At 43.9% G+C, this 25,000-nt stretch overlaps 1 protein-coding gene across 1 annotated transcript in view; it reads left to right on the forward strand.

The window, feature by feature from the left end:
* Positions 1–25,000, forward strand: part of LOC112264892 (exostosin-1b) — a 129,391-nt gene that overhangs the window by 58,975 nt on the left and 45,416 nt on the right. Inside the window, exon 2 of the mRNA XM_042295722.1 lies at positions 24,209–24,302. Coding sequence (XP_042151656.1) covers positions 24,209–24,302 — 94 coding nt within the window. The remainder of the gene's footprint in view (positions 1–24,208; positions 24,303–25,000) is intronic.

Genomic DNA, 25,000 nt, shown 5'->3' on the forward strand with positions numbered 1-25,000 from the left:
CCGTATTATTGCCACACCGGTGGTCACGTGTCATGACGGCAGACACATTCCACGTGACGGCTTAGTCACGGTAATAAAGGTTCTCCAAGCTCTGATGCTGCTGATGGTCATTAGTAGCCGACCAAACTTGCCATCCCGGATCCGGGATCGTGAATACAGCCTCAAGCTTATTACCATAACGCAACGTTAACTATTCATGAAAATCGCAAATGAAATGAAATTAATATGCTAGCTCTCAAGCTTAGCCTTTTGTTAACAACACTGTCATCTCAGATTTTCAAAATATGCTTCTCAACCATAGCAAAACAAGCATTTGTGTAACAGCTAGCGTAGCATTTAGCGTTAGCATCAGCAGGCAACATTTTCACAAAAACAAGAAAAGCATTCAAATAAAATCATTTACCTTTGAAGAACTTCAGATGTTTTCAATGAGGAGACTCTCAGTTAGATAGCAAATGTTCAGTTTTTCCAAAAAGATTATTTGTTTAGGACAAATCGCTGTTTTGTTCATCACGTTTAGCTACGAAAAAAACCTGTATCCAGGAGTGTAATTATCCCCGCAGCTCATTAGCATAACACAACGTTAACTATTCATGAAAATCGCAAATTAAATGAAATTAATATGCTAGCTCTCAAGCTTAACCTTTTGTTAACAACACTGTCATCTCAGATTTTCAAAATATGCTTCTCAACCATAGCAAAACAAGCATTTGTGTAATAGCTAGTGTAGCTAGTGTAGCATTTAGCGTTAGCATCAGCAGGCAACATTTTCACAAAAACCAGAAAAGCATTCAAATAAGTAATTTACCTTTGAAGAACTTCAGATGTTTTCAATGAGGAGACTCTCAGTTAGATAGCAAATGCTCAGTTTTTCCTGAAAGATTATGTGTTTAGGAGAAATCGCTCCGTTTGGTGCGTCACGTTTGGGTACCAAAAAACCCCAAAAATTCAGTCATCAAAACGCCAAACTTTTTTCCAAATTAACTCCATAATATCGACTGAAACATGGTAAACGTTGTTTAGAATCAATCCTCAAGGTGTTTTTCACATATCTCTTCATGATATATCGTTCGTGGAAGCCTCGTCTCTCCTCTCAATCACTGGATGACTGCGTGCAGCTTGTAGATTACGCACCAATTTAGACAAAGGACACCGGGCGGACCCCTGGTAAATGTAGTCTCTTATGGCCAATCTTCCAATGACATGCCTACAAATACGTCACAATGCTGCAGACACCTTGGGCAGGGCAGGAAGGGCAGGCTCATTCCTGGCGCATTCACAGCCATATAAGGAGACAATGGAAAACAGAGCCTCAAAAATTCTGCTAATTTCCTGTTTGAAGTTTCATCTTGGTTTCACCTGTAGCATGAATTCTGTGGCACACACAGATAATATCTTTGCAGTTTTGGAAACGTCAGAGTGGTTTCTTTCCAAAGCTGTCAATTATATGCATAGTCAAGCATCTTTTCATGACAAAATATTGTGCTTAAAATGGGCACGTTTTTTTATCCATAAATTAAAAGAGCGCCCCCTATATCCAAGAAGTTAACTGCCTGGTACTCAGTACTCTATTGTCCCTCTAATCACTCTGACATCGACGCAAACATCATTGAAATTCGAATCAAACACTTCATTGAGAGCCCATGAGCTCATATTGCGCAACATTTCTATAGGCTATGCAAATTGTGGGAGAAAACAGATTGATGGCCTCTACTAAAAAGAGGATCCCATCAGCTTTCTATAGGCTAGGCCTACTATATTTATTTCTCAACCTCCCTAATATTAAGCACATTGCTTGTATTTACAACAGGAGTATAGCTACCTGGCTGGCATGAAAATCAAAACACATTTCACACATGTTATTTAGTATATGTAAAGACAAGACTAAATCAAGAATAGTCTGATGGGTGACAATATTAGCCTATCACATGTGCATGATGCCCAGGGTAAGGCAAGAAACAGCCTTTAAAAAAAATAAGTTTGACATTTTCTAATCATAGTCGCACATAGCCCATAGGCCTATATGTTTTAATAAGCTTTGTATGACAACTAAAGTGGCCTGATAAAATGAAGCACATTCATCTGCTTTACAAGGGGTGAAGAGCCTAACTGACATACATAAGTAGCTCGTGAGTTTCGGGAAAAAAATGCACCTTCATAATAAAAGTTTTACATGCTTAATTGCATTTGTGATTACTTTTGATAATGGTGTTTTCCCGCTAATGGAATATTTGTGCTTATAGCCTACTGCCGTGTGCGCATTGCTACGCTTATAATTTGAAGAAATAGCCAAAAATGTTATCAATATTTTACGCTAAATTTTCTGATCTGTTGCATCAGCCACATTGCATACATTTTATGCTAGTGGTTGTATTAATTTGTTATGTTTGAAATATTTATTTCTCGCATAGAAGAGGTTAACTTTTGTACTCTGGGGGATAGTAGATTGACATAGGCTAGTGCTTTTGTTGTTCGTTAGGCCTACTCATCTTGTTGGCTAACGAAAAGTAAATGTGGACAGTTCTTCCAATATCTTTAATATGCACCTCGGAATTGGATAAGAACGCGCAAAGTTCCGTCCCCAATGTGTTGGTCTTCACTTGTAGCCTGTGAGAAAGACCTGATCACGGGATGGAGAGTGTGAGAAGCTTCGGAGCAGGCAGCAAAAGGCATGTTTTTTTTTTTAGGGTGCGTTACGGCCACACAAAGGGGATGCCACCACTTGTTAATGCCTTGCATTTCCTGCTTGTCAAATTGTGAATGATGAAGTGTGTACAGCATGCGCAAAAAACTAAGCAGAGCTTAGGCCTTTCAAGCTACATCATTAGTCGCATCATGCAGCCTTACAATGTATTAAAAATCAAAACATAGCCCAACGTTTGTAGAACAATGAAAGTTACATGAATAACTCTAAATTAAGCATATACAGTGGGGCAAAAAAAGTATTTAGTCAGCCACCAATTGTGCAAGTTCTCCCACTTAAAAAGATGAGAGAGGCCTGTAATTTTCATCATAGGTACACTTCAACTATGACAGACAAAATCAGAAAAAAAAATCCAGAAAATCACATTGTATGATTTTTTTTAATGAATTTATTTGCAAATTATGGTGGAAAATAAGTATTTGGTCACCACTGTAGGAGTACCTATTTCTTTGTTAACTGCTCAACACAGAATAGCTGCATGTGCACACTCCCTCAAATCGTTTGGAGATATATCCTTTATATTTTATTCAGCTATGTTCAATTGTATTCCTCATACTATAAAATGATACCACTGAATTCTAAGCAAATCTTGTCTGCTAAATTAACTAGTGTAGACCACAGCCATATGGCACAGCCAGATCAGGGCCTAACATAAGGACAACTCAGATGTGCTATTCTGTTCTTCTGAAATAGACATTTTCTTCACATCATGTTTCTTTAGACCTGCCTAAAATAAATAATGTGTTTATTGTGAAGTTGTAGGCTATATTACATGGATTTGTTTTTACTTTTTTTAAATGTAGATGTTCCAAAAGTCTGCATCAGTGTCTTGTAGGCTGTGTGGAAGCCAGGAGATGCTTAATATGTTTGTTAATTAATGGTCAATTACCATGAGACCGACCAGTTATTCGCTTGACAATCACTGGCTGACAAAATTTTGTGACCGCCACAGCCCTAGTTTTATGGAACTTTTTTTCTGTTCCAAGCTGCATCGTTTTGCCGTATCGTCCAGTGTGGGACAAGCTACAGGCTTGAATTAGGGCTTTACATGCTGATTAAAAACTCGCCATTCATTTCACTTCCGCAAACAACAAGCCAGAATGTCACTCTCCTTGAGAAAGAAAATGGACTCAAGGGGAGCGTGTCTGCCCTTCGCGCTCCGACCAGAGCATTCACACAGATGTGTGCATTGGCGCAGCATTAGCCAGCTGAAGTGGAGTCATCATGTATGCCCTCAGTACATATTAGACCCTTGCAGAGGCTCTCGCGGCTCCCCTTTTCAAGCCGTGCACGATGGAGTGCTCTTCTGACAGGGGTGTGAGCCCACCGATAAGTAACCTCTCAAGGGACTCATGAATAAAAAGCCAGTGGATATTCTCTCGCCGTAGGGTGTAGCTCTGACTGCGGTGCTCTGGTGTCCCGTATTAAGTAACCAAATCACCGCTGGGGATATACAGTGCTGTTCTTTAGTAACCGTGGAGGAGCACCTTTCTGTCAGCCTGAACAGCAACAACACAGCTAGGGTTGTTTTTTTTTTTTCATGTTGAGGAACCTGAGCATCACTCAACATTACTACCAGCAGCTAGCGGTCCTCATTGATAATCAAATCACAGTTGGAGTTTTTCTCTCTCTCTTCAATTATCAATGCGAAGACCGGCTTAGGCCTATTAAGGAATCAAATCACATCGCTCCGTGTGTCCGTATCACCCTTTTCAAAAGCCAATTCAAAACGTGGAACAAATGTCTATCGGACAGATATCTTATTAAAGGTCCCCAGACCCAGTATATACCCCCTATGGTGTGTGTGTGTGTGTGTGTGTGTGTGTGGTGTCTAGTTTGTTTATTTCCTCTCTCCCCTCAAGTCTCCTTGACTGCCGCCTCCCTGCCGCCCCTCCTCTACAAAAGCCTTCCCGTTCTCCATAGAAGGCTCTGGTTCAAGGGGAGCCCCTCAGACCGGCTTTATTTGGAGCTGTGCCAGCGGTGTGTGGTGAGAGAGAAAGGATTTTGCTTTAGAATGAGCCCTCTGTAGACTCTGTCAAACAGCGAGCCGCTAGGCTGATGGATATCTGAGACGGTACTATAGGGGGGCCCAGGAGCCAAGAGAGAGCATGGCTTCTTCTCTTGCCTCGCAAGATGGCAGACGGACAACACACTGCTTTATGAGCTGTCCCATCTTCTCAGGGCTACAGCGGTGGAGAGGTGTGTTGGGCCTGTCTGAGTCTGTGGTGCTTTGAAGGGAGAGATTTGTTATGGCTGTTTTTTTGAATTAAGGGTCTTGCAGGGCGATTGCAAGTCATCTTGGAATCTGACTCTGGCGTATTATTTGAACAACAAGCATTGTTTGCAAATGCCCTGTCAGGTTTGTTCAACCTCATTATTTGCATACAGAACATTCCTGGAATTGATGAGCTTTCCTGGTGATTTTTTTTGGCAATTACCATCACAGTTAAGCAATTTGTACTTTTCGACAGGCATGACCATGAATGCCAACTGTTGTCTTGATGACAAGGGTTATATACGATGCTGGCTAACTATGAGTACCCATGACTGGGGTTTGTGGTGGCTGGGCTTAAAGCTAGAGTGATGAGCCAATTAAGTTCAGCTTGAGTGGCTGGTTTTCGAAACTTCAAATGAAAAGGGTAATTCTTCCCCGAGTGTAGCGTAACTCACTGTGAAGTTTCTTTTTAAAGATGAGCTCACATTGTTTACCATTTTGTAGAACTTCGGATTAGACATCTGCCAAGTCTTTTTTTTTTTTTTATGAACCAAAAGGCATCGTTATTGTCAAAACACTGGGAGTCATGAACCAGACAGCTCACCAGGATGTTGAAAGTACGTCTGGAAAAACTGACTGGGATCACTGTTTAAGTCCAGACCACTTTTTTTTTTTTTTTCAGTACTCATAGAGGCGAAGAATCAGACATGAACACTCACACAAAGACACAAAACTAAAGTCTGTGGCCCACACAGACACACAGACACACACACACACACACACACACACACACACACACACACACACACACACACACTAGCTAAACTCTGTGACCTGCTCACCTGATTTGAACCTATTTGCCTACGGGCTGCTGTAAAGTCACTCACACACAACCTCATCACACAACATACGATCCACTCACCTATACAAATCATACGCTCTCGGTCAAGCTACATGTTCCTTGTTAGAGTAATGGAATAAACATATTCAAATCGTCATTTGAGCATTGACCTAGTTCTCATCCACAATCCACGTACTAGGAAAAACTGTTGAATCACTGAAATAATTTATCCCCAGCCCTCATATTACGCCACAATGCATGGTTACTGGTGTGTGAAAGAATACCTATGTGAGGGGGAAAAACTGCGTTCCTGTAATGGACAGCAGCCAGATGGTGCTTTCACAGTCAGCCCCAGTCTTGGCCATCTTGCTGCCCTAGGTAAGACCAAATACTTTTCTGCCCTCTTCAAAACTAGAATTGTGTAGCCTACAGTGTCGACCCACAATGCCATTTTATGTCTGCCCATCCATGTCATAGCTTTGTAAACCAGACCGTTGCATTGGCTTTATTAGCCTAGCCCTGATTCTTGATCCAGGCTTAAGACCAATCATTTTGACGATTTAAGATCTACATAGCAGCTACCCAAGTTTATCTGGAGTTATTTTGAGCCCATTTGCAGTGAGAGTCAATGTGTTTACACAGCAGGAAATGCAGAAATATTTTCTTCTTCGCGTGTCAAAAATGTATGGATAGGCCTACAATTGAAATCACTGATTCATGACATTTTTTTCCCCCACGGAGTGAAACTCCCAGTCAGCAGTCGTGAGTAGCCGAATTTCATTCCATGTTGTCCAGTGCAGCGCAGCTAGCAGCTGTTGACGGATATCAGTTTGAAACGTCCCTCGCCCGGAGCTGAGCGAGATCCACATCCCCTTTTGAGTTTTTAATGGTGAATCGGTACTCCTCATTTGCCAGGTTAAGAGTTGGAATTCAAATTCGGCACAAAAAACGGAGCCCCGCTAGAAACGAGCACTTATCATGTTCTTGCACTGCTTAGTGCCTACTCGAGGGATGCAGAAAACACCTAAAGTGGAAGGGAATATAGGCCTTGCAGCTAACCAAAGAGCTTTCTCAGCCTTTAATTAGGCCTGTATTTTCCTGTACGCCTTTGCTTTCTCCCGAGTCTACTTCCTGTGGCATTATTATATATTTTTTGTGCCTTTTGGTGCTAATGATAGGAGGGTGTGAATATTATCTGATTGGGGATCGGGGCTCTGAGCGGAGAATCCATCACCATGAAACTTTCCAACGCAAATATTCATAAAGAGACTAATGAGATCTCTCTTTGCCGCCTCAGGAAGACAGAGCCCAAACCCGGGAACGTTAGCGCTTATGCTAACATTTGGTTCTGCCTTTTCCGTACAGTTTTTCACAACTCCAATGTCAGATCAGCTGCTCTGTGAAAAGAAAGAAATACCTTTTATTTCCCCAGATGTTGCATTGGAAATTCAATGGCTTCGGTTTTACTAACTGGCTGTTTTTTTTTTCATTTTCTTTTAAATGTCCCTTTTTCAATGTAATGCTTAGTGGTTGTTACTCTGCTACACTGGCTTTTTGTCTGGGCACATGCAGTGCATTTGGAAAGTACTCAGACACCTTCCCCTTTTCCACATGATTTGTATTTATTTATTTAATCTACACATGATGATAAAGTGAAAACAAGTTTTGAGAAATTTGTGCAAATGTATAAAAAAAATGAAAAAACATACCTTTTATTTAGGTAAGTAATTCAGCCCCTTTGCTATGAGACTCAAAATTGAGCTCAGGTGCATCCTGTTTCCATTGATCATCTCTGAGATGTTTCTACAACTTGATTGGAGTCCACCTGTAATAAATTCAATTGATTGGACATGATTTGGAAAGGCACACACCAGCCTATTTAAGGTCCCACAGTTGACAGTGCATGTAGGAGCAAAAACCAAGCCATGTCGTCAAAGGAATTGAGCTCCAAGACAGGATTGTGTCGATGCACAGATCTGGGGAAGGAACCCCCAAAATATTTGCAGCATTGAAGGCCCCCAAGTACACAGTGGCCTCCATAGTTCTTAAATGGAAGAAGTTTGGAACCACCAAGCCTCTGAGCATTTGGAAAGAAGGGGCTTGATCAGGGAGGTGACCAAGAACCCAAAATGTATAACCTGTTTTTGCTTTGTTATTGTGTGTAGATTGAGGGAACAAAAACTATTTACATTTTTTAGAATAAGGCTGTAACGGATCAAAATGTGGGGAAAGTCTAGTTGTCTAAATATTTTCAGAATGCACTGTAGTGGGCAATGTGCGTAGCCTATCTTTAGAGAACCTGCAGTCGTCATGATGTGTAAAAGGCCGCCTGCGGTACGTGTGTCTAATAGCGATACTCACAGGTACCTCAAAGCTTGTCATGTTTAGATATTTATTTTTATGGCTCGGTGTGTCTTGCCAATCATGGCTGTTGGTTATTCTCAGGTTTGGAGATCCAACGTTAAAGAGCACTACGGGGATGTTACTCACCCAAGTGGCCCATGTGTGAAATATGTAGCTCTGGCTTCCGTGCTGTAAATCTCCAAGATACAGGTACCTTTTCAATGCTATGGCTTGCAATGCCTCAGATGTGCCATCTTGTATGAAGAAGGTCTAAGGGAGTGGGATGCATCGGCCTTTGTTCACTCCTCTGCGCCATGTGCATGTATTGGAAGTATGCCAATTTTGTGTGTGTGTGTGTGTGTGTGTGTGTGTGTGTGTGTGGGGAGCACTTCTTCGGCTCAAAACCTTGGCCCATCGATCGAGGCCCTGTTATGTTCGGTTGCGAAGCCTGAAGAGAAGAAAGCTTGTGTGGTCTGACAGTTGAAAGCTCCGGTTCGCATGTGGGAGACTGCTGTCCGGAGGGCTTTGAGCTCGGAGAGCAGAAGGGGGGCTTGCAGATCCTGTGAGCTCTAATTAAATGCGTTTAACCCAAGGTCATTCGTAGCAGAGAGCGGGAACGAGAGCGAGAGTGAGAGGGATATAAATGGAGGGAGAAGAAGCCTTCTCAGCACGGTAAATGTTTTATTGAGTTCCTTTTGAACTGCTCCAGCTGAAGGGGAGTGCGTTAGCATTGCACCGGGGGGCTCCTGGCACTTGCGCTGCCTTTTTCTCTTCGATAGAAAATCCAGTTAAAATGGAGGGTGCAAGGTCTCCGTGTTGCTGCTAATACTTGTTGACCCGTTGCTCTCGTTGCCCATCATTAGCGTTTTTAGCCCAAACTGTTCAGATTCTACGGAAACCTGAAAATGCTTCGTTGAAGACTAATTCTCTCCTTGGCCTTTCACCCTTCCACCAGAGGTTCAGCCGTCACCGTCTCGTGTCATCATGGCTTGCTGTTCTCTCAGCCATCTGTCCAGCTGTGTCAGTTCCACGTCAGTCATTCACAACGGATTCTCCTCAGACGTCAGTGGCTGTGTTTGCTGTGTTTTTGACTTCAAACGCCAAGGCGGTGAAGGCAGAGAGAGGTGGGCCAGATAACAGATGGAATCGACCGAAGGCGGCCGGGCCCCAGTTCATTTCCTTCGCCTAAGTGCCCTACACTGCATCTGGGCCATGCAAGCATCATTTTCTCTTCACACTGCGCTATTGTTATGATTAGCATTACCATTAGCCGTTATTGCAATAGTAATTGCAGTCACTGTTGGAGCCGAAGCAGTTAGCCAGGCCTATTATGAGAGGCAACGGTTTACTTGCTCTTCTGAGTTGTTTCTCCATGATTGAGAGTGGCTTTCGTGGCGTGTGTTAACTTTGTCGATGAAAATGACTGGGCTCTTAGTCAGAGATGGTTAAAGCCTTAGTGAGATTGTTATGACTTCCGGAGGTAGATTGTCAGAGGGGGTGGAAAACAATGGAGGCTCCTCAAACACCTCATTTGGAGGGAATTACATGGTTGGATAGGAGTCGACAGCTCTTCACTGAGACTGTTCAAAGCACTAGATTACTCTTCCTCACCACAGTGAGGGGGGGGGTCAAGATTATGCATTCAAGACGAGTGATTCTAAGAGTGTATCTGTGTGTGTACCCCATAGGGAGAGATTCGTATGTATAGGCGTCCTTGCTTGTCAAACATTCTTTAAGCATGCATGGGCTGCTTGCAAACAGATAGTCGCGGTGTAATTGGCACTGTTAATGCTTCGATCTCTCACCCCTCCCTTTACTCCATCAGCCCCCCACCCCCCTCTCTTTTCCTGACAACTCACCTTCATCGTCTCCCTTTGAAATGAAGAGGTGGACATTCTTAGTGACTGAAGTCATGGCTCTCTGGCAACAATATCCCTCTGTTGTAGATTCTTTCTGACATTCTGACTGGGGATAATGAAAGGTGGAATGTCACGCAGTCCTGAGGGAGACTTTAGTACGCACCGTTACTGGGTTTAGGAGCCGGGGTTCCCAACAGATTCCTTTGCAACACCGCAATGGGATTAGACCCGGCTTCGGGAATAGAAACTTACAATACGGTCATTTAGCTGGTGCTTTTATTTAAAGCGACTTACGGTTCAGTCACAGATGTTCAGTAGTTGCGACCCATGCGCCAACCAACTGTGAGATCGGAACCCAACCCCGGGAGTGTAGATTCACGCTCAATAGATCCCATTCTATTACTGTGCCATTTTTTTTTTTTTAATTTAAAAATCCCACCTTTATTTAACCAGGTAGGCTAGTTGAGAACAAGTTCTCATTTGCAACTGCGACCTGGCCAAGATAAAGCATAGCAGTGTGAACAGACAACACAGAGTTACACATGGAGTAAACAATTAACAAGTCAATAACACAGTAGAAAAAAAAGAGAGTCTATATACATTGTGTGCAAAAGGCATGAGGAGGTAGGCGAATAATTACAGTTTTGCAGATTAACACTGGAGTGATAAATGATCAGATGGTCATGTGCAGGTAGAGATATTGGTGTGCAAAAGAGCAGAAAAGTAAATAAATTTAAACAGTATGGGGATGAGGTAGGTCAAATTGGGTGGGCTATTTACCGATGGACTATGTACAGCTGCAGCGATCGGTTAGCTGCTCAGATAGCAGATGTTTGAAGTTGGTGAGGGAGATAAAAGTCTCCAACTTCAGCGATTTTTGCAATTCGTTCCAGTCACAGGCAGCAGAGAACTGGAACAAAAGGCGGCCAAATGAGGTGTTGGCTTTAGGGATGATCAGTGAGATACACCTGCTGGAGCGCGTGCTAAGGGTGGGTGTTGCCATCGTGACCAGTGAACTGAGATAAGGCGGAGCTTTACCTAGCATGGACTTGTAGATGACCTGGAGCCAGTGGGTCTGGTGACGAATATGTAGCGAGGGCCAGCCGACTAGAGCATACAGGTCGCAGTGGTGGGTGGTATAAGGTGCTTTAGTAACAAAACGGATGGCACTGTGATAAACAGCATCCAGTTTGCTGAGTAGAGTATTGGAAGCTATTTTGTAGATGACATCACCGAAGTCGAGGATCGGTATGATAGTCAGTTTTACTAGGGTAAGTTTGGTGGCGTGAGTGAAGGAGGCTTTGTTGCGGAATAGAAAGCCGACTCTAGATTTGATTTTAGATTGGAGATGTTTGATATGAGTCTGGAAGGAGAGTTTACAGTCTAGCCAGACACCTAGGTACTTATAGATGTCCACATATTCTAGGTCGGAACCATCCAGGGTGGTGATGCTAGTCGGGCGTGCGGGTGCAGGCAGCGAACGTTTGAAAAGCATGCATTTGGTTTTACTAGCGTTTAAGAGCAGTTGGAGGCCACGGAAGGAGTGTTGTATGGCATTGAAGCTCGTTTGGAGGTTAGATAGCACAGTGTCCATGTTAAACCTCTGGCCTGTTACTTTAGTGCTTATCTACTATGTATGTGTGTATTGCATGTCAAACATCTGTTGTCCTCATCTCTTGCTTAATACCAATTTGAGCCCCAGCCTTTACCCCCTATGCATTTGTGGAGATCTGAGAGGGAAGCAATGTATGTGGCAATTCCACCTAGCCGATCAGAGAGCAAGGTGGAGTTATTACCAATTTGCTTAGGCCTACCTTTCCGATCCTCTCAGATGTACCGAAGCACAAAGCGGCGAGAAGTCAGGGGTCAATTTGGGATGGGGCTGCCTGTCTCACACTCCCCTCTGTCTGTAGCTGAGACAAAATAAGCTGCAGTGCTCCATCAGGAACGGGTTGCTAGGAGACCACTTAGCCCACTTCTATTATTGACTTATGATTCCTCCCGTCTTTTCTTCCATCTCGCAGGCTAGCATTCAAACTCACCTTATTCAATTTTAAACACATTCCTTCTCTACCCACGATCAATTATTGTTCTGTTCCGATCCTTATTGGGATTTAATGATCGCTTCAGTCCAAAATGTGCCCTCTTAGTTCTGAGAAGGGTCCACCGCTACCTTCACTTTTATCTTGTACTGAGTAGATTTGTCTGACACAAGGTCGGACATACAGTTCTTCGGCGTCTTTAGTCTAGACTCCTGTAAAGAAGTCAAAGGGCTTCTGGCAGACTTTCCGAGCAATTACGTATTTGTTCATTTTCTTTGTGGTTTCTGTGTGGAAGGTATTTCTTGTATCTGCCATCTCTCTGTTGTCTCCCTGTGTCTGACCGTCTCCCTCTCCTCTCCTGGCCCTGTCTGTAAGTGAACAGCCCCTCTTCTCTCTGGGTCCCAGCCGTCCTGAGGGCACAGCTGCAGCTCGGCCGCCTTTCTCCCTGACCACGCCGCAGAGCGCTCAGGAACAGCTGTTCCCCGTACAGCTCTCGTCCTCTCAGACGGCTCCACTCACCTCGGGCTTAAAGGGGGGATTACACACACACACACACACACACACACACACACACACACACACACACACACACACTAGATACCCCACAGCCACAAAGCGAAGCCCAACAACAACCCCCTTCAAAGACTACCACCATCCCCTGCCCTTTGTTGGGGTGGGGACCAGAGTACCCTTTGACCCCACTGACCCGACCCAAGGTTCCACCCAGGCTTTAGCCTTAAGATGGGTCATATGAGACTGGACGGCTAACCAGGCTAAGGTGTGTCATATAACTAAGATGTATTGGTTGTAGCCAAAGGCCCACATTCTCTAGTGGCATTAGTCACGCCAAAAGACAAGAAACAATGACCCCGTCCTCTTAGGGTCAAACTCTAAGATCTAGCTTGAGGTCTGTGTGAATCACTCACATTTTTCCATAAATCTTCTCTCTGATGTCAATGCATGATTCATTCAGGCCTATGCAAAAGTACATTTTCACATCAGGATTAAGCCCTTTATAGAGAGTCCAATCAAAAACACAATGGGTAAAATAGTATGTTAATCGTGTAGATGTACTCTTAAAAAAAAAGCAATGGTCCAAACCTCACGTCTGTTCAAAAGTTATTGGAGTTTTTACCCAATGAAGATGGCCAAAATTAGGGTGAATAATTCAATGGAGGCCAGAGAAAGAAAAATCATTAAAATAGCATTGCGTCAGCTGGATGCTGTGCGAAAACGGCGGCTAACTGACAGGCTCACCGTTGAACTCCTTTCTTCTCGACTCCGGAGGACATAAAACAATGTAGAGGTAAGATGGATATCAATTTTGAGACATGACATGTAGTATTTTAGTATACGCTTTCATATTAATGTGAAATTCCTGTTCTGACAAAAACAAGCTTATCTCTGCGAAATGTCAAGCGTTTTATTTTCAAAGCCTTTTACATTTAATTCAGCTCGTATTTAATTGATATTTTTTAGACCCCTCGAAACAATTTTGCAGATGACCATCACAACGTGTAAGATCATCGAGAACGTGGCACCGCTCTATAAGTTTGGTGCTTGTCTTTCCTTAAGATTTTTTCAAAATTGAATCTTTATGATATGTTAGACCCTAAACGCACTAAACGATTCAGAACATGAATCATATCTGAATTTTTTATACATATTTTCTATGCATTTTATGACATTTCATCACCAACTGTCTTCACCAACCCCAGGCAGAGTGGGTGGACCCCCTACCCTTTATAAAAACAGTCGGTTCATTTTGTATAGAATTAGATTTTTAGTAAAAGTTCTTAATTGAACCATAATTGCATTATTGTCGTACTGATGTCTTTTCTCCCCCTCTTGTTTTCTGATTCATGCTTCTCCTGTGTTTTTGGTTCCTTGGTAGCCTCTCAAGTGTACGGACGGGCGCACGCACACACACACACACACACACACACACACACACACACACACACACAGCACTCCGCTCTCATTCACCCTCACTGCAGCTGTTCCATCAAAATCTCTATCTGGCCAGGCATTATCCCCTGTGCAGCTCTCCTCGTGTCATGTGATGTGAGGGTTTGCTGCTTCTCCTTTTGGATATGTCAGACTCGTGCTGAGCTTGATTGCTAGGGGTTGGTGTGAGTGAGAAATGATTTGTGTTGGTTTGTGTGTTTGAAGAGGGAACAGAGAGTCTAAATACTGTACTGTGACTGTGTGAGCTGGGGAATCATCCCACTCCCTGAAACCTTTCGCGATCAGCCACCCACCACATCCCCACTCGAACCAGGCCATCTTTATTAATTCGCCCAATTTATCTTTTTATTTGTCAGTCTTGTGTTTTATTGTACTTTATCTCGCGCTGTGCTGCGACCTGGGACCCATATGGCCCTGAGTTTATTGTGGTTTTAGCCTTTTAGAGGGAATAAATTAGAATATGTTTGCAAGCTATTTGAGTTCATTAGGTTTCCAGTCACTTTTTGGAGGAGTGGAGGGCCTGAGGGGCTGAGCTGGGCCTGGGAGGCAGATGGGACCAGGGCCATATGCATTGGGGTTTTACTAGCTACCCATGTTCTGCACATTAGTTATGTGCATGCGCATTGCAAACGCTCAGTTAATTTCTCGGCGGCCCAAGCTTTTTCCATATTGGTATGGTTGTTGTGTGCTGCAGATAAATGACCATGGCTCAATGGATACATATGGTCTGCTCTGTGCCATCTATTCCAGCAGCTCCGATGACAAATGTATGAGTTTTAAAGGAGGCAGCAGCAAAGCACGCGCTGACATGTCAAACTCCGAGACACTCACTATCACACACACGTATAGTCACACACGGATGGCACACATGCACCACAACACACATACACACTGCATCATCGTGAGGGCCATCTGGAAATGAAGTGCACTGCAGTATGAGACACAGCTGGTCTTCAGTGTGTGTGTGTGTGTACGTTCTGGACCTCTGACCTGACTCGGAGCATGGAACAGGGGGCCAATCACACGGACTCTGAAGTGTGTGTAAGACTGTACACGTGAACTGCCTTGGTGCTGTGCGACTACATCGTGCATGACTGTGTACACAAGTACGTCTGGGGGAGTTGAGAGTCCCTCTAAAGGTCTACCCTTGTCCTCTGGAGGGAGAGTTACAGTAGGCATTGGGGAATCCGATTTCTGTGCAGACGCTAAATGTAACAGAAACAATGGACTCAATCTACCTTGCTGTGGAAAACAGCGAGAAAGAAATCGTAGAGGACAAATTGAAAAGATTTGCATTAGATAAACAGTGAATCACAGTGAATCACAGTGAATTAGTATCTCGGCAGAAGGGACCCTTGTTATCTGGGCATTTCTAAAATATTTGGGCTTAGACATGACAGGGGGATAGTAGGCTAGGAGAAAGTGCTGGGGGGGGAGCTATGAGGTATGACTGGGAAGCTGATTCATTTGGCTGTCTAGAAGTTAGCATGCCATACGGCTGTGTCGCTCGCTTCACTGCTCTTAAACACTCAAGCTTTCTTTATGGTAGTAGAGGTTTATAAAGTTATGCTAATCTAGCTAGCACCTTGACAAGACTGTCCTGAGATACCTGTTGTGGTTTTGAGTCCTTGTTTGGAGTTACTCAGCCTATCCAGTCAAAACAAGCTAATGCTATACTATCACCTTTTGCTCCACTTTGACCCTTGAATACTAAGAATAACCAGAACTTTATTACCTTTTCCTAATGGCAACCCAGTATCTCTTGATGGAATCAGAATAACTCAAAACGTGTACCACACCTTTTTGTCAAGATCTAGGTGCCGTATGATAACAAGAGCGAACTGTCTTGTCTCAGTTAAATACGTTTTAGCATATTTAGGAAGGGACACCTCTCTGAAAGTCAGTTGGTTTGTAAGTGGAGTGTTGGTCTAATACTGGATTCTGGACAGCAAGTGACCGTAATCGGATTCCTGCATGTGTAGCCATTCCTCATGGCCGTCATGGGATCCTGCACACGGCCTGTGTGTTTGTTTGGGGAAGCGGACCTAAGGGTTACGTTATGCTAGGATGCAAATTGGAACTAGCATAAGCTAGCTAATGAGGCCCTATTAGGGTAATTAATTAGTTGTGAAGGAGAGCGTGCAGGCTCGGTGAGTGAGGAGTTAGAGAAGACCGGACACACACCACAGGGGCAAGGCATCCAGCCACAGGGATGATGGGTTGGGAGTACAAGGGGTGATGGTTACAGGGCCACGCATGCACGTGCACACACACACACACACTAGTCAGTCACACCTCACTGCCTGTCAGTCCCTCATATTTACAGCCACACGCATGTGCGCACAGATAATCGTTCCCATGCAAATACACAATAACATATGTTCCTGATTTACAGCACACAAGTACACTGCCTGTGTTAATCAGTCAAACTGTACCATGCAGCACGTCTGACTCACTCATAGGCATACACTCACACACTAGGGCTGTGGCGGTCATGACATTTTGTCAGCCGGTTATTGTCATGCAAAAGACTGCCGGTCTCACGGTAAATGACCGTTAATTAACATAAACACCTTTAGCATCTCCAGGCCTCCATGCATACAAGCCACATACAAGCCACTGATGCTCGCCTTTTGGAACATTGTCCTTTTTTTCTTAATAAATCAATTTAATATGAACCATAAATCCATGATTGATTTTTGCCAGGTCTAAAGAAACATGATATGAATCAAATGTATCAAATATTATATATTTTTTTTATAACCTTTTTTAAAATCTAGGCAAGTCAGTTAAGAACAAACCCGGACGCCGCTGGGCTAAGTGTGCGTTGCCCTATGGGACGCCTCTAGCACTGCAGTGCCTTAGACCGCTGCGCCACTCGGGAGTGAAAAAGGTGTGTATGTGCAAAAATAGGAAGTGATGCAGACAATTACATTGATGGAAGCTACAATCTATCTGCAATATTAAAACTGATCTACCCCCTAAATATAAATAATAGACGCTTATTTTTCAATTTTCTCTTTTTTTAATGGTTCTGTTTAGCGTAATAGGGATGCGTTAGATTTTAACGTTATTTTTCAACTTTAGTTGTGAGTGACACAAACCTTAGAATGTCTGTGACAACAGGCTATTTGATTTGAGAAAGTCACTAAAGAAAGCTTGCGCTCTGTTGCTTGCCTCAGGCTGCAACAGTGTAGAATAGTGTAGGCTGCCTATTATTTTTCAGTTATATCCCTGGGTAGGCTACTCCAGTTATTTCACTCCAGGCTCCATCCACTGCTTGAGGAGAATGCAGCCTCGCTGCGCAACAGGTCCTATTCCGCCCAAATGACATGGGCTCTCCAACCCTGTTCCTGCAGCTACCCAGAGCTTAATTTGGGGAAACCAAGTGAAATCTGTTCAGGAACATCGATAGTAACATGTTTTCACAACAAAAACCTATTTCGTTAAACTGTTGACAGCCCCTCTCTCTGTGCGCTCGAGAAAGGAATAAGGGAGAAAGAGGAGGAGATGGAAACATGGTGGAGAGATGTAGCTGAAAGGAATGTCAGCCTAATTTACGTATGAAAATTATAAAAAGATGTCCTATTACTAGGCTATTCAAAATCAAATACAAAGATTCACAATAATTGTAAGCTAACTCTGTAAGCCACCCTGCACTGAATCAACAGCATCACCTAGGCCTATATGTTCTCTCCCAGACTCATGGATAGAACATTTGGAGCGTAGCATGAGGTAACCAGTCGTTGTGTTAGGCTTTGAAACAACATGCACAACAACCATATTTTCCACTCAGTTTCAACCTGCTGTTGAACTTCTTTCTTTTAAAAGCACACTACAGTTTTGATATGTTTTGATGTGATTTTCGATAGCATTTGCATTGATGTCAGAGTGGTTAGAGGGACAATAGAGCCCCGAGTACCAGGCCATTGGGTACTACCAACAACACACGTCCAGAGTACAGAAAAGGAGATTACCATGACTCAACAGTCACATGGCATTTTACTGTCCTCTTGACTGCAGGTGTGGCGGTAATACGGTCACCGCAACAGCCCTACTCTCACCATATGCTCAGTCTTAATCGCTCTTTATTAATTCACTATCACACTCTCCCATCTCTACCTGTACATGAACATCTGATCATTTATCACTCCAGTGTTAATCTGCAAAATTGTAATTATTCGCCTACCTCCTCATGCCTTTTGCACACAATGTATATAGACTCCCTTTTTTTCTACTGTGTTATTGACTTGTTAATTGTTTACTGCATGTGTAACTCTGTGTTGTCTGTTCACACTGCTATGCTTTATCTTGGCCAGGTCGCAGTTGCAAATGAGAACTTGTTCTCAACTAGCCTACCTGGTTAAATAAAGGTGAAATTAAAAAAATTAAAAACTCTCTCTCGTGCGCGCGCGCTCTATTTCTCGCATGCATGCATGCATGCATGCAGGCGCGCGCACACCTCCCATGGCCTTGAGTCATGCAGTTCTGACGGTAGCATACGGCTAGCTCCCAGGCATGACAGTATCACAGTGGCCCTAATCCTCCGTGGTACGGTGTTCCTTCCATCCCGTCTCATTTGTTACGGGTAATCCACACAGCTCCGGTCCTCGCCGTCTTCAGACAGACGAAAGCACATCTTGGCCCTCTTCAGGCAATACATACACGGTAATAACACACACGCACAGCGCACACACACACACACACTGGGGAGAGAGACAAGAGATCTCTTGGGCTAATGTGACAACCTCATCAAAGTCCTAACTTTGATCACGTTCTGTGTTTTTGGAGAACATCGAGGTTGTTTGCGGTTTTGTGTTTTCATCACTTTAGAACGAGCGGGCCCGGAGGGAGGGTTTGCTCTAGCTAGCGTCTGTCAGATACCCATACTGCATCAAGCCTGACGGCAGTGCACTGCTGGCGCCTTGCCCAGGAAAGCCCCACCTCCTCCCTCTGAGAAACCTGGCGAAAGGGGGACTAAGGAAAGAGCTTTGATTCTGAAAGAGTTTCTTAAAAAGAAAGATGAAAAGAAAGTAGATTTTCTTTTAAATTAAAAAATCCATCTGGATGTAATTAAGTCACTCTTCTTAGCAGAGGCACTAAACGGGTGTTGCAAAGGCAACTGAAAGTTGTTGCCAGTGTGTCTGGTTGAGAGGGTCACCTAATTGCATCAGACCTGTAAAAGACACCATTTGTTTCATTAGGGCTAATTCTCAGTCCATCTCATCTGAATTATATTTCCTCAGCATTATGCTATGTTGACTTCATTTTCCAATGTTTTCACTCAAAGCACGACATTCTTTACAATAGCCTACTCTTATGCTGCCCCTTTCTCTTTTTCACCCTCTCTCACGGTCTTTCTCTTTATTTATCTATCCCTCATACATAAACACTTTCACACACACACACCAAAACAACACACACTCACACACCGCCTGTGGGCTCCTCGGTTCGCTCAGCAGTTGGTTTCCTCCTCGGCAGCTCAAGGTCAGCAGGAAGACAGAGCTCTGCTGTTTGAGAGAAATGAAAATGGAGGAGAGGAGAGGGAAAAAATGAGGGATGGAGGAAAAGGAGAGTGATCTCTACTGTATCCCTCAGCCGGGGACCAGTGACCCTTCTCAGTGCCCCAGCTAGCCGACTGAAGGGGCAAGCAGTGGACAAGTCAGGGGTCAGGCCCCCATCCTCTCTGGCTCTCAATGAGACCGTAGAAGAGACGGAGGGTAGAACCCTTTATATCATATAACTTAGTATTTTACCCTGTTCTTGTATTAGTCAGTGGGTCCATGCATACAGATGACACGTACAGTACCAGTCAAAAGTTTGGACACCTACTCATTCAGGGGTTTTTCTTAATTTTTTTTACTATTTTCTACATTGTAGAACAATATAGTGAAGACATCAAAACCATTAAATAACACATGGAATCATGTAGTAACCAAAAAAAGGTTAAACAAATCAAACTATTTGAGATTCTTCAAAGTAGCCACCCTTTGCCTTGATGACAGCTTTGCACACTTGGCAAAAAAAAATAATTTCACATTTGGACTCATCAGACCAAAGGACAGATTTCCACCGGTCTAATGTCCATTACTTGTGTTTCTTGGCCCAAGCAAGTCTCTTCTTCTTAATGGTGGCCTTTAGTAGTGGCTTCTTCGTAGCAATTCGACCATGAAGGCCTGATTCACACAGTTTCCTCTGAACAGTTGATGTTGAGATGCGTCTGTTACTTGAACTCTGTGAATTTATTTGGGCTGCAATCTGAGGCTGGTAACTCTAATGAACTTATCCTCTGCAGCAGAGGTAACTCTGGGTCTTCCTTTCCTGTGGCGGTCCTCATGTGAGCCAGTTTCATCATAGCGCTTGATTGTTTTGCGACTGCACTTGAAGAAACTTTCAAAGTTCTTGAAATGGTCCATATTGACTGACCTTCGCATCTTAAAGTACTCATGGACTTTTAACACGGCACATCTGTTAATTGAAAGGCATTCCAGGTAACTACCTCATGAAGCTGGTTGAGAGAATGCCAAGAGTGTGCAAAGCTGTCATTAATGCAAAGGGTGGCTACTTTGAAGAATCTCAAATATAAAATGTTTTTATTTAACACTTTTTTTGGTTACTACATGATTCCATATGTGTTATTTCATAGTATTGATGTCTTCAGTATTAATATACAATGTAGAAAATAGTCAAAATAAAGGAAAACTCTTGAATGAGTCGGTGTGTCCAAACTTGACTGGTACTGTATATCAAGATGGTACAAGGGTGGTAATGTATTGATTTAGATGGAATTAGACATGCACCTACTGTTTGCACAGGCCTGTAATCATGTTGTGTAATCTACACCATTATCACCATACATAGATCCATAAATCAGTTGTCATAAGCTGACACTAGCTGTCATGACTGTTTTTTTAAATTGAAACGTTTTACATTTGAGTCATTTAGGAGAAGCTCTTATCCAGAGCGATTTACAGGAGCAATTATGGTTAAGTGCCTTGCTCTAGGGAACATCGCGAGATTTCTCACTAATCGGCTGTCTGCTGTAGGTATGTCTATCTAGCTGTGTCTAGAATTAGTGTTTTATTAGGATCCCCATTTAGCTACTGTCAGAGCTGCAGCTACTCATCCTGGCGTCCACACAAACCCTAAAACATGACATAATACATAACATTAAGGCCGTGGTTACGGATACAGCGTTTTCCGCCAACACCTTGCCCGACCCTCCGGTAACCTCTTTCTTGAAGCGAAGGATCCGGATCACGTACTGCACGTGTTTATTTTTTTCGCACACATTTGTTTTTCTAACGAAGCCGCTGCTCAAACTCCCACTCCCTTCACGTTTCGCGCTTTACTGACCCTCTTCTGAACCATGTTGCTGTATAGCTGCCTCATATTTCTGAACAGCTGAAACGAAAAGCCTGCGGCGATTTGAGAGAACATTCCCAGAACACACATTATGAAGGCCACAATCTTCTGTCTGTTTTAACGGGATGTTGCACAAGCAGGACGCTGTCCCTACACTTTGGACACATTTTGTCTGATGGTGGAGGCTAATATTTATAGTTGCTGCCATATCAGAGTTCCTGGGGGGGGAAAAATAACATTATTTGACTGCCTGTCTGCTTCCTGCGCAGTTTAGCCAACGTTTGCAATGAGGATGGGGGGGTGATATCTGTATTTCCAACCTGGGCTAATTGGGATACAAACTCTGTATCCGTAGCCACTCATAGACAATTACAGCTGAAGGACATAATGATGTAAAACGGCATGCATAACATTTAATGGACAGGTACAGAACTACATTTACTAAATCAACATAAAGAAAAGACCACACATAGCATGAATAGACAGGTACAGATCTACATACATTTCTAAGAACAAACACCCGTTTTTATATTCTTATGCCTTATCCATCCATGCAACATGTACTCATAATGCCGGCTACACTGCGGTCATCTATTTTTGTCATTTGCTTGCCGTTACAATCGCAGGTCCTTATCCTAATCGTGTTCTGTAAACACTAGCGAGAATCCCACAACATTAGGAGCCGCCCGTGTCCTTGGTTCTCCCGCTTTGACGTCAGTACTATTCCTAACAATGTTATTCATAAGTGTTACTGAACGCAATGGAAATGCAACAATTCCTCCAGCTAAGGCGCCAAACACAGTTGTCATGTGGACTTTTCAGAGGTCCATCGGACGAGCTTCACTTACGTCCTTCGCCCTGTATAGTGCACAGAAATGAGCTAAAGCAATGAACTAAGCCTGGTTAATGGGTTAAATGGAGTATATTGCAACAGTTTGCAGTCTACCACCCGTAAAGGGTTAGCTAAGGTGTAGTGTGCATGGACTTTGGACGTATCCGTAAAATGAATCAAGTCCCCTCTACGTTCCCCGTGCCCCACTCACTCCCAGCAGCACCCGCGCCGTCACGCACAAAATCAGAATACACTTTCATACACTTCAATCAAACGTTGCTCTGCTGACTAACATCGGGAAACTGACCGGCCTGTCATATGGAGCAGCACGTCCTTGCTCTGCTGAGGCATCGCTTTCTCTGAGCACGCCCTGATGCCAAGGGCACATCTTGTCTTGAGCATTAACCCAAACACCAGATGTGCTCGGGAGAGAGATGCTACAGCTACTTAGGGCAGTCTGTCTCTTTTGATATTCTGTGGCATTAAGGCAAGGAGGGACACGAGGTTGGCCGCGCTGCACTGGGAGACAGCTGGTGCAGAAATATGTATGTCCCCTGCAAACGTGGCCACCGAGGTGTGTGTGTGTGTGTGTGATGCATGTTGTGTTCTAACTATATATTACATATGTGACTTTCAGCACCGACTAGTGCGGCGCGCAGGCCATTTTATTAGTTGTTGCCGTGCGCGAGAGTGACTGTGTGTGTACCCGTTTGTGCTTTGAATCCTAGCGGTAGACGTGTCCCGGCTATTGCCCTCCAATGTTACGTGAGCCTATGTGCGGATTGAGTACGCAAAAACACACACACCCTTCCGTTAGTGTCCGGTAAACGGCAGCAGCCCTCTGCATACACCATGGAGAGAGAGAGAGACCGGGATAGAGAATGACTGCTCTTTCACCTTCACCCCATATAGACCTAAATGAGATGATGTACCGTCTCCACTCTTTTAACCTCCTAACCTAAAGGACCTGTCTTTAGCTGACTCTCCCTTGCAAGTTCTGCAGTAGTGGCTAGAATGGAAGGGAGAGGGGAGGGGGGAGTGAGTTAGGGGGGTCAGTGGGAGAGAAGGGGGAGAAAGAGAAAGTGAATAGAGGAGAGTTGAAAAGCACTCTGTGACAACTGAAGACGTAAAAAGGGCTTTATGAATGTGATTAAGAGCGAATTGGACTGAAAGGCAATGGAAGAAACTCGATTGCATTTCCTTGATCCCTCGTGAGCTCTCTCTCCCGCCTCCTCAAAACCAATTGGATGAGAAGGTCAGAGTGGAGAGAAGTGGAGTCAAGGAAATGCAATTGAGATTCTCCCAATGACAGGAGAGGAGAGAGAGAAAGATGGGCAGAAAGTCTTTCTCCTGGGCCTAGTAGAGGTTAAAGCCCCAGTAAACGGCTGTCTGTGTGAAATGGGAAAACATCTTCATATTCTCATCCCATCTGTGTACCTACTCTCTGCTACCCTGTGTGACTTCACCTGTAGTGTGTACACTACTCCCTCTGTCTGGGCATGATTAAGAGTGTGCGGACAGACACAGACAGTCCTGTAGTGTGTACACAACCCCCCCCTCTCCCTCTGTGGCTGATTTAACCACACACACCCACCACAGCAGGAGCTTGCCTCTTGGTAGCAGGTGTCACTCACAGCTCGTTACCCCTGGCAGGGTTGATCATTCCGTTTGGATAGCAATAAGGCACACCTCACTGGGAGGGGGAGAGAGTGGCATGGAGGGAGCAAGCAAGCGGGAGAGGGAGATGAGGAATTGCACTGCAATGAGAAACCCTAGAAAATTGTGTGCTTGTGATGGAGAAATAGATTTGTCTTCTGTCCGTACCTGTCTATGAATGATGTTACATGATGCAGCTGAGGGACTTACTGTATACTGGGCTGCGATCTGTTATGTGAGTGTGTTCCGGAAGGTGAGCATAGCTAGCACTGTGTATACATGTGGTCCTGAGGGTGTATGATTATAGGAGAGAAACCTGACAGCCTCTACTTTGTGTGTGTGTGTGTGTGTGACATGTACTGATGATGTGTGTTTGTCCACAGATATGACTACAGAGAGATGCTGCACAACTCCACTTTCTGCCTGGTGCCTCGGGGCAGACGCCTGGGATCCTTTCGCTTCCTGGAGGCACTGCAAGTGAGTGGGCCCATACACACAGGCACACAGGCACAGAGATTGACTCCTTAAGATTCCCGGCGGCACTGCAGTTGAATGGGCTTCGACACACGCCGACAGTGCCGTCGGAAAGTATTCAGACCCCTTGACTTTTTCCACATTTTGTTACATTCAAAAATGGATTAAATTAAACAATCTCCTCATGAATCTACACGCAATACCCCATAATGACGAAGCGGAAACAGATTTTTTTTTTAAATGTTATGTTTGCAAATGTATTAAAAACTAAAAACATATCATATTTACATAAGTGTTCAGACCCTTTGCTATGAGACTAAAAATGTAGTTCAGGTGCATCCTGTTTCCATTATTCATCCTTGAGATGTTTCTATAACTTGATTGGAGGCCAGTGGTGGTAAATTCAATTGATTGGACATGATTTGTAAAGGCAGCTGTCTATATAAGGTCCCGCAGTTGACAGTGCATGTCAGAGCAAAAACCAAGCCCTGAGCACTCCGTCAATTAGGCCTTTATGGTAGAGGGCCTTTTCTCTGTGAAAGGCACATGACAGCCCGCTTTAAGTTTGCCAAAAGGCACCTAAAGACTCTCAGACCATGAGAAACAAGATTCTCTGGTCTGATGAAACCAAAATTGAACTCTTTGACCTGAATGCCAAATGTCCCAATTGGAGAAACCTGGAACTATCCCTACGGTGAAGC

This window comes from Oncorhynchus tshawytscha, linkage group LG13 (assembly GCF_018296145.1).
Source record: "Oncorhynchus tshawytscha isolate Ot180627B linkage group LG13, Otsh_v2.0, whole genome shotgun sequence".
In the NCBI taxonomy this organism is placed as follows: domain Eukaryota; kingdom Metazoa; phylum Chordata; class Actinopteri; order Salmoniformes; family Salmonidae; genus Oncorhynchus; species Oncorhynchus tshawytscha.